The sequence below is a fragment of the Morchella importuna genome, assembly GCF_003444635.1.
Source record: "Morchella importuna strain M04M26 chromosome Unknown Morimp01GS036, whole genome shotgun sequence".
Taxonomy (NCBI): Eukaryota; Fungi; Ascomycota; class Pezizomycetes; order Pezizales; family Morchellaceae; genus Morchella; species Morchella importuna.
In genome coordinates, this window is record NW_025763433.1 from 57,680 (window position 1) to 70,824 (window position 13,145).

Here is a 13,145-nt window from a genome sequence, read left to right on the forward strand (position 1 = left end):
GATTACAGCAGACTGGTTTTGATATTGGGGAGTTGATGTTTATCGGTGATGTCAATGGATGGTTGTGAAGTGGAGGGATGTGTGATGCGTGAGTGTCTGTGTGTTTTTTGGGGGGGAGGGAGCGACAATGATGATTGATGTGATGAGATCGACGGCGACCACAGCAGCCAGAGAAACAGGCAGCCAGAGAGGAGAGACGCGAACTCAAGAGGAGGCAAACGGATGGGGCTGACGAACGGGTCGGGACTCGGGAACACTTATATACCACAGCTAGATATTGTATGTAGGTCGCCAGGTACTCCACAGTTTTCACTTCTCTTACTCTTGATGACTGGTGCCTGATTTACTACAAATAAACGATGTCTTGGAGAGGGGGTGCCCACTACACTCCTTGCGGAATTTGGAACGCCTTTTTAATTTATTTTTCCTATGGACAAAGAGATGAGGCGAGGAATAGACATACATGCACATACGTACACTACGAGGCGGGGCGAGGCGAGCAGGCACGCACTCACATGCAGCAACTTGCAAGTAACGCAACACGACGCAAACTGAGCACAACAGCTCTATGGGAAAGCACTGGCTCTTCTGTGGCTCTTCCCCCCGAGGAACAGGCTAAAGGGGGAAGGCGTCGAGAGACGGCCGCTTCTCTTTAAATGGCTCGTGCCTTGGCCTCTAGGACCAAAATGTAGTCACTACATGTACCTGCTCTATCTTCTTAATGCTGGACATCGAAGGTTGAGAACTGGTATCGCGAGCTCCAAATACAGTGCATACATAGATCACGAGCCAAAACTACCAATTGTCCCGGTGACTAAGGTTGGCCATAGATTGTTATGACTGGTTCCATTTATTGACAACAAAATCTACCCCATGTTCTCAGTCACAATAGCGGTTTGATGTTGCAGATACAGAAGCAGTTACCACGGTCCGAAAGTAAGATATTCAGATCCACTTGCAGCCTGCGTGAGGGAGGGATCAAGGTTGAATTAACATTCCAAAGCCTACATGTAGGTACAAACCTGTAGCAAAGATACAAAGTATATATACGACCATCTCCCTACTGTACTGGATTTAAAATGCCGTCCTTGGTTGATTTATAATGTGCTTCCCTCACTCGGGTCTATCTACTCGCGTACAGCATAAAGAACCAGAAAATGCAAGTGACGAAGCAGGGATTATTTGTATGGAGTGGCGCTGATCTGCCATACAAAATACGGATTTGCATTTTCTGGTTCTTTCCCTACACGCGAGTACTCTCTTTCAACATCCAGGTGTAACTCTTTATCTCAGCCTTCTTCGTCGATCCGCGAAGAAATGTCGAAGATAATCCCTCATCTGACCAACCGCTGTCCCCTGTTGCAAGCCACAGAACCGAGATGCGCGTCAATCCAACAAACATAAACATGGAAACATAATACCCCCCTCTCCCACCCGCATGCCCAATTATTTATTGAGGTTGCCTTGCAGATAGTGGGCCAGAAGTATTGGCGATAGCCTTTATCTATCCCTAACTGCCGCTGTCGGCATGTTTATCTTCTATTCCATTCTTTTCCCTCCCTCCTGGTCATAACTGAGTTGACTGAGTTGAACGTTCTTGCTGTTGGCCACGCGTGCCCTGGACCATGGAATGAAATCACATACCAGGCTCATAAAAATCACCTTTTCTCTCCGATTTTCCCGCCGAAAAGAGGGGCAGAAGGCCATCAAACTTAGTATTCACAACATATATCACTTGGACCTTACACTACTTTAAATACGACCATAACTATTCAGCTACCGCCGTTAACCTATCACCTATTTAAACGGAATCGTTCAAAGCCTGGAAAAACCAAATACCAAATCTACCCGGAAAAACCACGAGATAAGTCAAACTAGCCAGCACGCATTCAGGACACCAATGCATGGCGCTCGAGCCCGCATACATGTTGAGAAATTCAAGACTGCCTAGCTTTCACTGGGCTGGCTTATTAAAGATATATATCGTATCTGCTCTTGAAACTTGTGAACTCGCTATGTGCCCACATGCATGTGCCTAAGGAAAACATTGGTCAGACCTGGAAGCACCAAGGCTTAGGAAACGATAGTTATGAAGGGATTGGGAATGTTATCACCATAAGAGGGAAAGAGGAAGTACGATAATGCAGGACTGCATACGATGCGTTGACTACGATCGCCTTGTAGTACAACACACCACTCATAATCTTAGAAAGATTTCAACACATATAAGGCGGCTATATCTGGGGCTATCTTTCGCGTGATTGATTGCATGAGAGTCAAGAGGGGATCGGATAGTCTTAGACACACTATGAGATATATGCTTTCCTTGAGGAGCTAGAGTGGAGAATCAGGGCCAACTACTCCTGTGGCCAAGCTCAGATGGGTCCAATTCCCGAATCAAACTGGTTGCCTACTATACATAACCAGTGGATCGGATGCTAGAAGGCTGCCATTCTGCCCAAGGGCATAATCCTAGATCTAGTGCCGCATCCAAAGCCGAATATTATCATTTGTCCCCACCGTTAAGGGGCAAATTATATATCGAAAAACTCAATGTACATAGCGTTAAGAATTTCTCCATTTAAATACTGATTGCCACTATCTTAGATTGCCTGTGGTACGGGTCGAATGATCACAGCTGATCACTCGTAAACTCTATGCCAGTTTATACACTTGCATTTCTAAAGAGGAAAAGAAAAAGAAAAGAAACATACTCGTTTACCACGAAAAGAACCAGTTTCTCAGGGCAAAGATTATTTGTATGGAGTGGCGGCGATCTCTCATACAAACTATCCCTGTTTCCGTCACTGGCATTTTCTGGTTCTTTTCGTGGTAAACGAGTACTTGTAATCTATAACTCTATGATGTGGCGTTTTGATACTACATGTACTCGCATATCAAGTATGTATTTGCGCAACCAGCAAAACACACACAGAATCCAGAGAACTTTCCCATCTCCCCTGAAATTATGTGTCTTCTATCTAGACACCTGAAAGACTCTACAGGCCACTTTTAGGCTATATCTACAAAGAACAAGCCCTGAAGGTGAAATGTGTCTAAACGGGTCCTTTTATGGCACCTTTACCAGTACCCCAATTGGGCCAAGAATTTGAAGCATGGACCTCCTTTATCAAAATTATACTATACTTGGTCGTTGATATTTTGGTTTAGGTGTGGGGCTTTTTATGAGTTGTTGAAAACCTCGATTTTTGGTGTGTTTTGCTGGTTGGGCAAATACATAATTGACATGCGAGTAGGGGTGTAAAAATAACCTACATGTATGGCGCGAGAAGGCATAGGGGGTGGGTGTGTCAACTTCAGAGGAACTTTTTTTGTATGGGAATTAGAGAAAATTCCACCGTCAGGCTAGGCGCTAGTACCATTATGGGGGTAGATCTCCCAATTCCTATAGATTGATTGGCTGCAAACGCCGAAGTTTACACACCTACCCACCAGCCATACAGTATCCGGTAGAATTATTGCAAAAGTCAGAGCTAAAGGAGTGGATTTGTTGGTCTGTGCTCGCAGCAAAAAACCTTTTAAGGGCCAATAGGACTATCGGGTCACGGAGAACCCACTTTCGCAATAATTTTACCAGATACTGTACTACACCTTCAAAAAGTATTCAATATTGAAAGACACGTGATCTTAACATTCCTAAAACCAATGCTTTTCGTGTGGCGGAACACATTTTCTGATAGAGCTTGCAATTGTACACGGTGCATAGTAGGAGTGTATTGTTGGGAGATCAATATGGACGCGGTGTCGCTTCAAATTCAAGGAAATGAAGAGCTGTTCAGTTTAAAAAAGCAAGCTCGTCTGTCAGGACCTCACGGCAACGTGGTTAGAGTGATAAGTTGTGAAGGGTCGGGTTGGTTGCCCTGCCGATCCACTGAGGCGTCATCGCTGTCTTGTTCTAAAATCGCTACTGCGGTTTGTGTGTTGCGACCCTCCTAACACAGACATATTCAACCAACTCCCCATCCGTCACCCATCACACCTGTCCTTCCATCGATTAGCGACCATCTACTCTTCCAAACTGAAACCTCGCCTCGACCTCTCATCAATCCCCCGCATCTCACCCCTCCCACCCCTTTCTCGCACGGTCTACTAATGGAGGATCAAGCGGGCCTTCTTCAAGATGCTCTCGTGGTCGTGCGGCAGCAAACGGCCCTGATGCGCAAATGCCTCGAAACTCCGGGGAAGCTTATGGATGCCCTTAAATGCAGGTGCGCAATTGGAAACTCATCTCATGAGATATTGAAAGCGCTGATAGTGTGAATGGGGTTGCGATTAGCTCAACGTTAGTTTCCGAATTGAGGACTAGCTCCCTGGGACCGAAACAATATTACGAGCTCTATATGGCTGTCTTTGATGCTTTGAGACATCTTTCAGTTTACCTAAAAGAGAGTCACCCTGTGAATCATCTGGCAGATCTATATGAGCTTGTACAGTATGCCGGTTGGTTTTCGCTTGACACTGGAAGGTCATCTCAGATTTCTAATGTTTTAACGCATAGGAAATATTGTTCCACGTTTGTATCTTATGATTACCGTCGGAACGTAAGTGATTATAGCTAAATCATTACTGTTTAATAAAGCTAAAAACTCCATAGAGTATACATGTCGATTGAGGATGCGCCGGTAAAGGAGATAATGAAGGATATGATGGAAATGAGCCGCGGCGTACAGCACCCTATCCGGTACGAGCTCAGATATCGATTTTGGTCATCTTGCGGATTTTTCTGACATGAACAGAGGGCTTTTCTTGAGATATTACCTATCCGGACAATCACGTGATTCTCTTCCCACAGGGACGAGTGAAGGGTTAGAACTCACAGAAAGCCTCCATAGCTACGTACCAAATTACTAACTATCTTTAGCCCGGAAGGAAATTTTCAGGATTCTATATCCTTTATTATTACTAATTTTATCGAAATGAACAAGCTCTGGGTCCGTTTACAACACCAGGGGCACTCCCGGGAACGCGATAAGAGAATCCAAGAAAGAAAAGAGCTTCAGCTTCTTGTTGGAAGCAATTTGGTCAGGCTAAGCCAGCTTGTGGACCTTGAGACTTACAAAAATATCATCTTGGCACCATTATTGGAGCAAGTTGTACAGTGCCGTGATGTTTTAGCTCAAGAATATCTCCTTGAAGGTATGTATTATTTCCAAGAGAGTATGGAGAAAATAATGAAGTGCTGAGCCTCTATAGTAATTACTCAGGTTTTCCCTGATGAATTTCATTTGCACACTCTGGATCAATTTCTTTCCGCTACAGCACGGCTCAACCCAAATGTCAATGTTAAAGCTATTGTCATTGGTATTATGGATCGTTTATCGGCATATGCAGCTCGGGAAGCCGAATCCGAAACTCCCGAGGAGAGACTAAGGAAAGAAGAGGAAGCTGCTGTGAGATTGCTTGAAAAACTAAGCGTCAAAGAAGCAGAGAAGGCCGAGGAAAAGGCTTCCACGGAAGTTGATGGGAATACAAAACCTACCGCAGAAAATGGTGATGATGATGACGCAACCCTGGCTTTGAAGGATGATGACCAGACAACAATAGCTGCATCTGAAGATGGTGAGCATCAGGAAACTCAAGGTGGGGACAAGGGCAAGAATGATGGCGAGGACACAGAGTCAACATCCGGTAAACCTGCAAGGGGAATACCAGAAGACGTAAAGCTTTACGAGATCTTCTACGAGCAGGTTTTAAACCTGGTGAATGTAAGGGCACACACGAGGAGTTTTAATTCCGGTTCGAGTTCGGCTGATTTCCACGTTTCTTCGAAGGCCCAAAACCTACCAATTCAAGATATTACAGCGCTTCTAGTGTCATTATCGAATTTAGCATTGAATGTCTATCCCGACAAACTAGGTATATAAATTGCATTTCTATCTCGTTTTAATTATGCTAACCGAACACTTCACGCAGAATATGTCGACCAGATCTTAGCGTAAGTCCAATCCCAAATATTTCAGGACATAATATTAATTATTCATAGATACACCCATCAAAAGGTGTCTGAAATGGCCAACAGTGCAGATCTACACTCTGCGCCATGCCAACAGAATATTCTTAGCATTATGCTTGCCCCAGTCAAATCATATGCATCTCTTTTTACCGTGCTTGCCTTACCAAGCTATGTCCCCCTCTTACACGCACAGTCTTACCCCACTCGCCGCTCAGTCGCTGGCACAGTCGCTCAAAACATACTCAAAAATCAAACCCAGATTTCTACCCCTGAGCATGCTGAAGGAGTGTTCGAACTTTTGCGCGTTTTGATCCGTGAAGGTGCCCAACAAGCTCAAGGATACCCCGGAGTTCAAGCTCCTCGAAAGAGAGAGGCCGAGACCGATGAGACGGTAGAAGAGCAAGGACGACTAGCAAGAATTGTTCATCTGCTATACAACGAGAACAATGACACTCAGTTTAAGGTGTGTACTATTCTTATAATGTACCTAAAGTTGTGCTAATCAATTTCAGCTCCTCCAAGCCGCTAAAAAGGCCTTCGCTGAAGGTGGTGAAAGAGTGCGCTACACAACCCCTGCTCTCATCACCGCTGGTATCAAGCTCGCCCGTCGCTATAAGACCCGCGAGCATTACGACGATGAATGGCAGACAATGTCGGCTGCACTCTATAAGTTTCTCCACCAGAGCGTATCTGCACTTTACTCCCGAGTTGGTGTTCCGGATCTGTGCCTCCGCTTGTTCCTCCTCTGCGGGCAGGTAGCAGACCAAACTGAGTTTGAGGAAGTTTCATATGAGTTTTTTGCGCAAGCGTTCACTGTTTATGAGGAAGCTATCAGCGATTCCCGCGCTCAGTTCCAAGCGGTATGCGTCATCGCGAATGCTCTACACTCGACAAGAAACTTTTCAAAAGAGAACTACGATACACTCATCACAAAATGTGCTCAATATGGCAGTAAACTTTTGAAGAAACCAGACCAGTGCCGTGCAGTGTACCTTGCTAGTCATCTCTGGTGGGCTGTCGAAATTGCGGCCAGAAATGAAGATGAGAAGACGCCACTATACCGGGATGGAAAGAGAGTGCTTGAGTGCCTCCAGCGTGCGCTCAGGGTTGCAGATGCGTGCATGGATACAGCAGTTAGTGTGGAGTTATTTGTAGAGATTCTTAATCGTTATGTGTACTACTTTGACAGACAGAATGAGGCCGTAAGCAAAGAAATCTCCTTTAGGAATTTGAGGGGTAAATACTAATTCAGGGCGGATTTTATAGGTCACGGTGAAATACCTCAATGGTCTCATTGAGTTGATCCAGAGCAATCTTAGTGCGAACGACAGTTCCACAACCGAGACGCCGAGGAAACACTTTGAAAGAACTTTGGACTATATTGCATCGAGGGAGTTTGAGGGGGTGATTCTTGACCCGAAATGAGTGGGTGGCTATTCCATAAAGATATGAATGCGTTGTTATATGTTTTTATTAGGTTCAATTGACAGAATTAGTGTGGTGGACAATAGTACCTGTTGTCTTTTCAACTGTAAGGAAGTGAATCAAACCGCCCCTGAAATCTTTAAATTAGATCTTAGAAGAGTATTCTCTACCTTTTTGTTCCGTTTTAGAGGGATTATGGCCATGGATAGATGGAGTGTACATGTATGTAGCCATATATTACATTTATTTTATCTACTTGCTAGATCATTTTAGACATGAGACGCCTTGATTTTCGTATACTCGAAATCCGAGTTTATCCCATCTGACTGATAATTTGGAATTGCAAACATCGGAAGTGGGAATATTCCTATCTTACAAGTTGGAGAAAACTTCCGTTACGCATAAGTGAAGATTAAACCAATTATTCATACATTGAGCATTCCACCAACTAGACTGTATGTATGTACATATAATGTCCGCATTAGAATCTTACGAATTAAACAGTCTTACGCCAAGAGAATCCACTCTAGCACGATCAGACCGGCCACTCCCAAGGAGATCAATGTATATAGTAATTAGTGCTAAAACATCGTCTATTTTACACTATCATCGGGTTGCGAGCCTAATCAAGCGAGGCCTCTGTCTCGCTCATAGGTAGCGACTGCGATAAAAGCAGCTGGGATTACATCGGGGAGGCACAGTGCGCAATCATGGACTATCACTCGGTACTTGTTACTCTGAAGGGATTTGTTGTAGTATTGACCGAAGGCTGTGCGTGGCGATAACTGTAATATTTCATCCTTGGAACACCCATATAGCCGGCATCAATGCCCTCAAATGAAAGGAAATGAACAACTGTAACGTTAACTATTCTGACATAATTTTGGTTCTCTTTCCCGTCTTCCATTATCCGGCCCTGTAAAATAACAGTTATAAGCCCGAGCCCCAAACCCACAAACAGCACCCCCCCGTAGTATGGCTGTCAAGACCCTCGTTACTCCCGTCCAACATCTACGATACGAGCAGACTTCGGTATTATAGCTCTGTTTCCCACCACTACTGTCGTCTTATCCGTCTATGAAGCAGGGTTATATGTACGATCATAACAATGAACGTAACCCATAAGTTCGTTGTTCTTGCTAGCCCGGAGGGAGAGCACGACTGGAAGGGAAACAGGTAAGACCACGGCGTTTCTTTTCGCCGTCTCCTCGCTGAGAAGCCAGAGGAAGACGAGGAAACAGACCAAGAAGCTTACTTACCTTTACCTCTTTTCCCTGAACTGTTGAGAAATAGGAGGGGAGGGATTTGGGGGCAGGAAGCCCACAGAAAGGAAGAAACTAAAACCCACAGTTTTTTGCCCTCCGTCCTGTGCGATGAAGCCAGGGAAAGAGCAAGAGAGAATTCCGCAAGCAGGCCACTGAACCTCGTTCCTCACCATTTCTTTCGTCGTCCCCTCGACCGCTCTGGAACCAGAGAGAGGACAACGAGAGAAACCCACAGAATAAAAACCAAAGCCCGCAACCCCACCCCCTCCGACCCTCCAGGGACAACAAGAAGTGAGAGCTAGTGTACCCGCCGCAACCCCTTCCGCCTCCCCCCCTCAACAGGAGGGCAAAAGTCTCCCCCACCAAGTTTCCCTGGGCCTCGCCCCCTCCCAGGAAGACCAATAGCCATACCCCCCCAAAAAGGCCTGCGGCCTCAGAAAGGCAAACGCTGGCCCAAAGTAATTCATCCTCCCCCCCAAACCTTCCCTTCACTATGCAGCCAGAGAACGATGGAAAAAAAAACCCAAAGAAGCCCCACACTCGCCCCTAGCACGAGGAAAACCCTCGCCCCGCGAAGCCCACACGCAGTTCTGTTTCTTGTGTCCCCATCCTCCCGTTGAAAGGGCAAGAGGGGAGAGGTTGAGGAGCACTGTTTCTTTACCCCACCCCCTCCCTCTCTCGGCTGCGAAAAGTAGCAAGAAGAGGAGATGGGGGGAAAAAAAGGGCCAAACCACCGCCCGTAAGCGCCCAAGCTCCCGAAACCCCCCCCAAACCCCTCATTCCCCCAAAACCCCACCAACCCCTCGTCATCCATCCAGAGCCCGGAGCCCGAGAAAAGAAAAAAAAAGAGTCGTGTGGCGAACAGCCATTCACCTTGCCCACACAAGATCTCCCGCCGGACCCTCCCTCTTTGGTTGACGACCTCCTTAGTAAACCATCTGTCCGAATGGCCCCTCCTAGAGTTGTTGAGACTCTTGATTGAAGACAAAGAAGGGAGAAAGGGTAGGGTGGGGGCGGAGGCGGAGGTGGGTGTGGAGGTGGGGGCGGTGTGGCGCGGCGCAAGCGGTGGGGGGGTGAAGGGGCGGGGAGGGTCTTATATACATGCTGCGGGGCGAGCCAATCCCTGGCGGCGAGTGTGTGGATGGGTTTTGGTGTAGATAGCAAGGTGTTGAGGTAGGTCGGGCTGGGGGGGCCGTCGACGAGGCGGTTAGAGGTGATCAGGGCTTTGCCCCGCGACGAGGATCCGAGCACATTGTATGTCTAATATGTACTACCCTTAATTCTTGCGTGCGCCGAAGCCCTCTGATTGGTCGAGAGCGGGGACCCTGACCCTACATAGCAACCAGTCCACCCAAAATGCCACTCAAAATTTCAAATCCGTCAACAGGCCGGATTTCAAATATTCTGGGGGGTATTGAGATTTCATGAATGTATAGAGAGAGCTACCATCAACGGGGTATCAAAAGATGGGTACGGGGAGGTATATTATCATTAAATTGAATTAACTGGATGGTATTGAGAGATACCTCAAATAAGGTATTTGCAGCGGAATCATCAACTGGCGGGGGAGGAGGACTTGGGGGGTGGCGCGGTCGAGGTGGAAGGCCCCACGAAAGGCACAGCTAATTGGAGTAAAACTCGCGCTCGCGAGATCGGCCGCTGCTACTATGTATGTAGGGCTTTATTGGTTGGTTGCGGCATTGAACTTCGCGGCGGCGGCGGTGGTAGTGGCGAACGCTAGTCATGAATCATCACTCGCGTGCCAAGAAACCTTATTTGTGTGAATTGTGTCTGGAGCGCTGATAGAGGCGACTTGAGTTTCACGTATCCAACATCTGGGTCATGGATAATCACTCGGTAGCCAAGCCTTTTATGAAAGGACAGTTGAGCGAGCATGATGCTTAAAACTATATCCCCATAGAACTCGAACTCTTTACTCCTAACTAACGTTCAATTCCAAATACTTAAAGGCTCGTATACATAAACATAAACATTAAACCAAAATAAAGGATCAGCCTCCATCCCATCCCACCCACCCATATCATTCCCCGTCCCATCCTCAACACTACACTACACTACAAAAAACACTCCCCTAAAAAACCGGAACTTAAAACCCAAGCGCAGCATTAAATTTCACCACCACACTCGCATCCCTCACATTCAACCCCGCAACCACCGCCTTCGCCGCCTGACACGCCGCCAGCGCGTCCGCGCCCGCCTTACAAGTGTTGACCAGATTATCGCAGATAAAGTTCGCAATGATATTCGGGTTCAGCGCGCTAGACTGACCGCTAAACTTGCCGTCGCTGTTTGTAGGCAGGAACGAGTTCTCGGTGGCCGGGCGGCCGTCAAAGCCGCCGCCAAACTTCATCGTGGGGTCCGTGCAGATGCCAAAGTCGAGGTTCTTGCTCCCAGCGACGGCTGCTGCGGCGACGTCATCGGCACAGGGCTCGCTAGTGGCTGCGGCGGCGGCGACGGTGGTGTCCTCGTCGCAGGGCGGGGTGGGGGTTGCGGCGGCTACGGCGACGGTTGCGGTAGCTTCATCGCAGGGGTCGGTGGTGGCAGCGGCAGCAGCTACGGTGCTGTCATCGCATGGCTCGCTCATGGCTCTGGCGGCGACAGTGGCGGTGGCCTCGTCACAAGGGTCAGTAGTGGCTGCAGCAGCTGCGACAGTGGCATCATCGCATGGTTCGGTGACTGCTCGGGCAGCGACAGTAGCTGTAGCTTCATCACAAGGGTCAGTGGTGGCTGCGGCGGCGGCCACAGTAGCGTCGTCACAAGGCTCGGTGACTGCTCGGGCGGCGATAGTGGCAGTGGCAGTGGCTTCGTCACAAGGATCTGTTACAGCCCTAGCAGCTACAGTTGGGGTTGCTTCATCACAAGGATCAGTTACAGCTCGTGCGGCGACAGTGGCAGTAGCTTCATCACAAGGATCAGTAGTAGTGGCCGCGGCCGCAGCAACAGTCTCAGAAGCATCATCGCAAGGATCGGCCGCGGTATCAACCGAAGCAGTGGAAACACCAGCACCGCCTACAGCAGCATTAAACGCATCCGCAGCAGCCTGTCCAGTGAGCGCTGAAGCAGCAGTTGCACCCGACTTGCAGGCTGCGACTGCAGCATCTGAGGCTTTGCAGGAGCTTGCCAGCTGGCTACAGATAAAGTCCGCAATGACGCCAATCTTCAAGGCCGAGCCGTGGTTGAAGTCGCTCGAAGCGGGCCCAAACGACGCCTCTTTACGGCCGTCGAGTCCGGTGGCGAAGATGATGGTTGGGTCGGAGCAGGAGCCAAAATCTAGAGCTTGACGCTTATTATTGTGTGTATGGACATGAGCTACTGGGGCGCGCTTGGCTACGGCACTTGCTGTTGCTGTATCTGCGGCGGCGGTTGTGTCTGCTACTGCCGTGGTGGTTGCAGCGACTGCAGTGGTATCTGCTGCTGCTGAGGCGGACTTGTGCTTGCGGTGAGGTTCTGGGGCACGTTTAACTACGGCAGTTGTAGCCGCCGCCGCCGCCGCTGTACTATGCTTCCGGTGGGGTTCTGGAGCACGCTTAACCACTGCGGTTGTAGCCGCTGCTGCTGCCGCCGTACTATGCTTTCGGTGAGGTTCCGGGGCACGTTTAACTACTGCGGTTGTCGTAGCTGCTGCCGCCGCTGCGGTGCTATGTTTTTTGTGAGGTTCCGGAGCACGCTTAACCACCACACTCGCCGTATCTGTTGCTGCCGCAGTAGTATCCGCAACAGCAGTAGTATCCGCAACAGCAGTAGTATCCGCCACCGCCGTCGTATCTGCTACTGCAGTCGTTGTAGCTGCCACATCCGTCGCCGACGCCGACGCCGACTTGCGCCTACGATGTGGTTCCGGGACCCTCCTCTCCATTTCGGGGGCACGCTTGACTTGGGCATTGTTGTGCGTATGCACATGGGCTTCGGGTGCACGTTTGGCGTTTGCGTTATTGTGGGTGTGGACGTGGGCTTCGGGGGCGCGCTTGACTTGGGCGGCGTTGTTGTGGGTGTGGACGTGCGGCATGGGGACGGCGGAGACCATGGCCGCTGAGGCCATGAGGGCGGAAAGGGCGAGCGTGAGCTTCATGGTGGATATTTTCGAAAGGAAAAAATAAAAGTAAATGCCTATCAAAGACTTTGGGTTTTAAAAAAGAATGGGTGGAGAAGAGAATAAAATGAGCACAGCTAGAAAAAGGTTAGTGATCAATTGCCTAGAATTGTATATCAATCAATAAAGAGCGGGGGGGGGGAAACAAACCTCTTGGGAAGAAAGGAATAGGATGTGATGAGAAAGAGAACTGGAGAACTGCTGGAGAGAATAACTATTGGAAGGAAAAACCCTCTACTTATAATTATAGAGAGCTGGTTAATAGTAGTAGAGGCAGTTACTACAGTACTGTACTACCACATGTTAGTAGATGCTCTCTTTTTTTCAGAATACTTACCCTCGTAACAAAAAGAGTCAAACTCCCCTTCCC

At 48.3% G+C, this 13,145-nt stretch overlaps 2 protein-coding genes across 2 annotated transcripts; one reads left to right on the forward strand and one right to left on the reverse strand.

Annotated features, from left to right (window-relative positions):
• Window positions 1-4,113: 4,113 nt before the first annotated feature.
• On the forward strand, window positions 4,114-7,399 carry LAJ45_09403 (uncharacterized protein; the record flags this gene model as incomplete). Its single annotated transcript, XM_046118946.1, has 12 exons — window positions 4,114-4,229; window positions 4,298-4,461; window positions 4,520-4,562; window positions 4,616-4,702; window positions 4,758-4,826; window positions 4,883-5,157; window positions 5,215-5,726; window positions 5,793-5,877; window positions 5,935-5,956; window positions 6,005-6,437; window positions 6,487-7,176; window positions 7,241-7,399. 12 exons carry the CDS (start codon window positions 4,114-4,116, stop codon window positions 7,397-7,399), a joined length of 2,655 nt encoding a protein of 884 aa, XP_045967761.1.
• A 3,372-nt stretch (window positions 7,400-10,771) lies between these two features.
• LAJ45_09404 (uncharacterized protein) lies at window positions 10,772-12,754 on the reverse strand (the record flags this gene model as incomplete). Its single annotated transcript, XM_046118947.1, has 1 exon — window positions 10,772-12,754. The coding sequence occupies one exon, from the start codon at window positions 12,752-12,754 to the stop codon at window positions 10,772-10,774; it is 1,983 nt and encodes a 660-aa protein (XP_045967762.1).
• Between the last annotated feature and the right edge of the window lie 391 nt (window positions 12,755-13,145).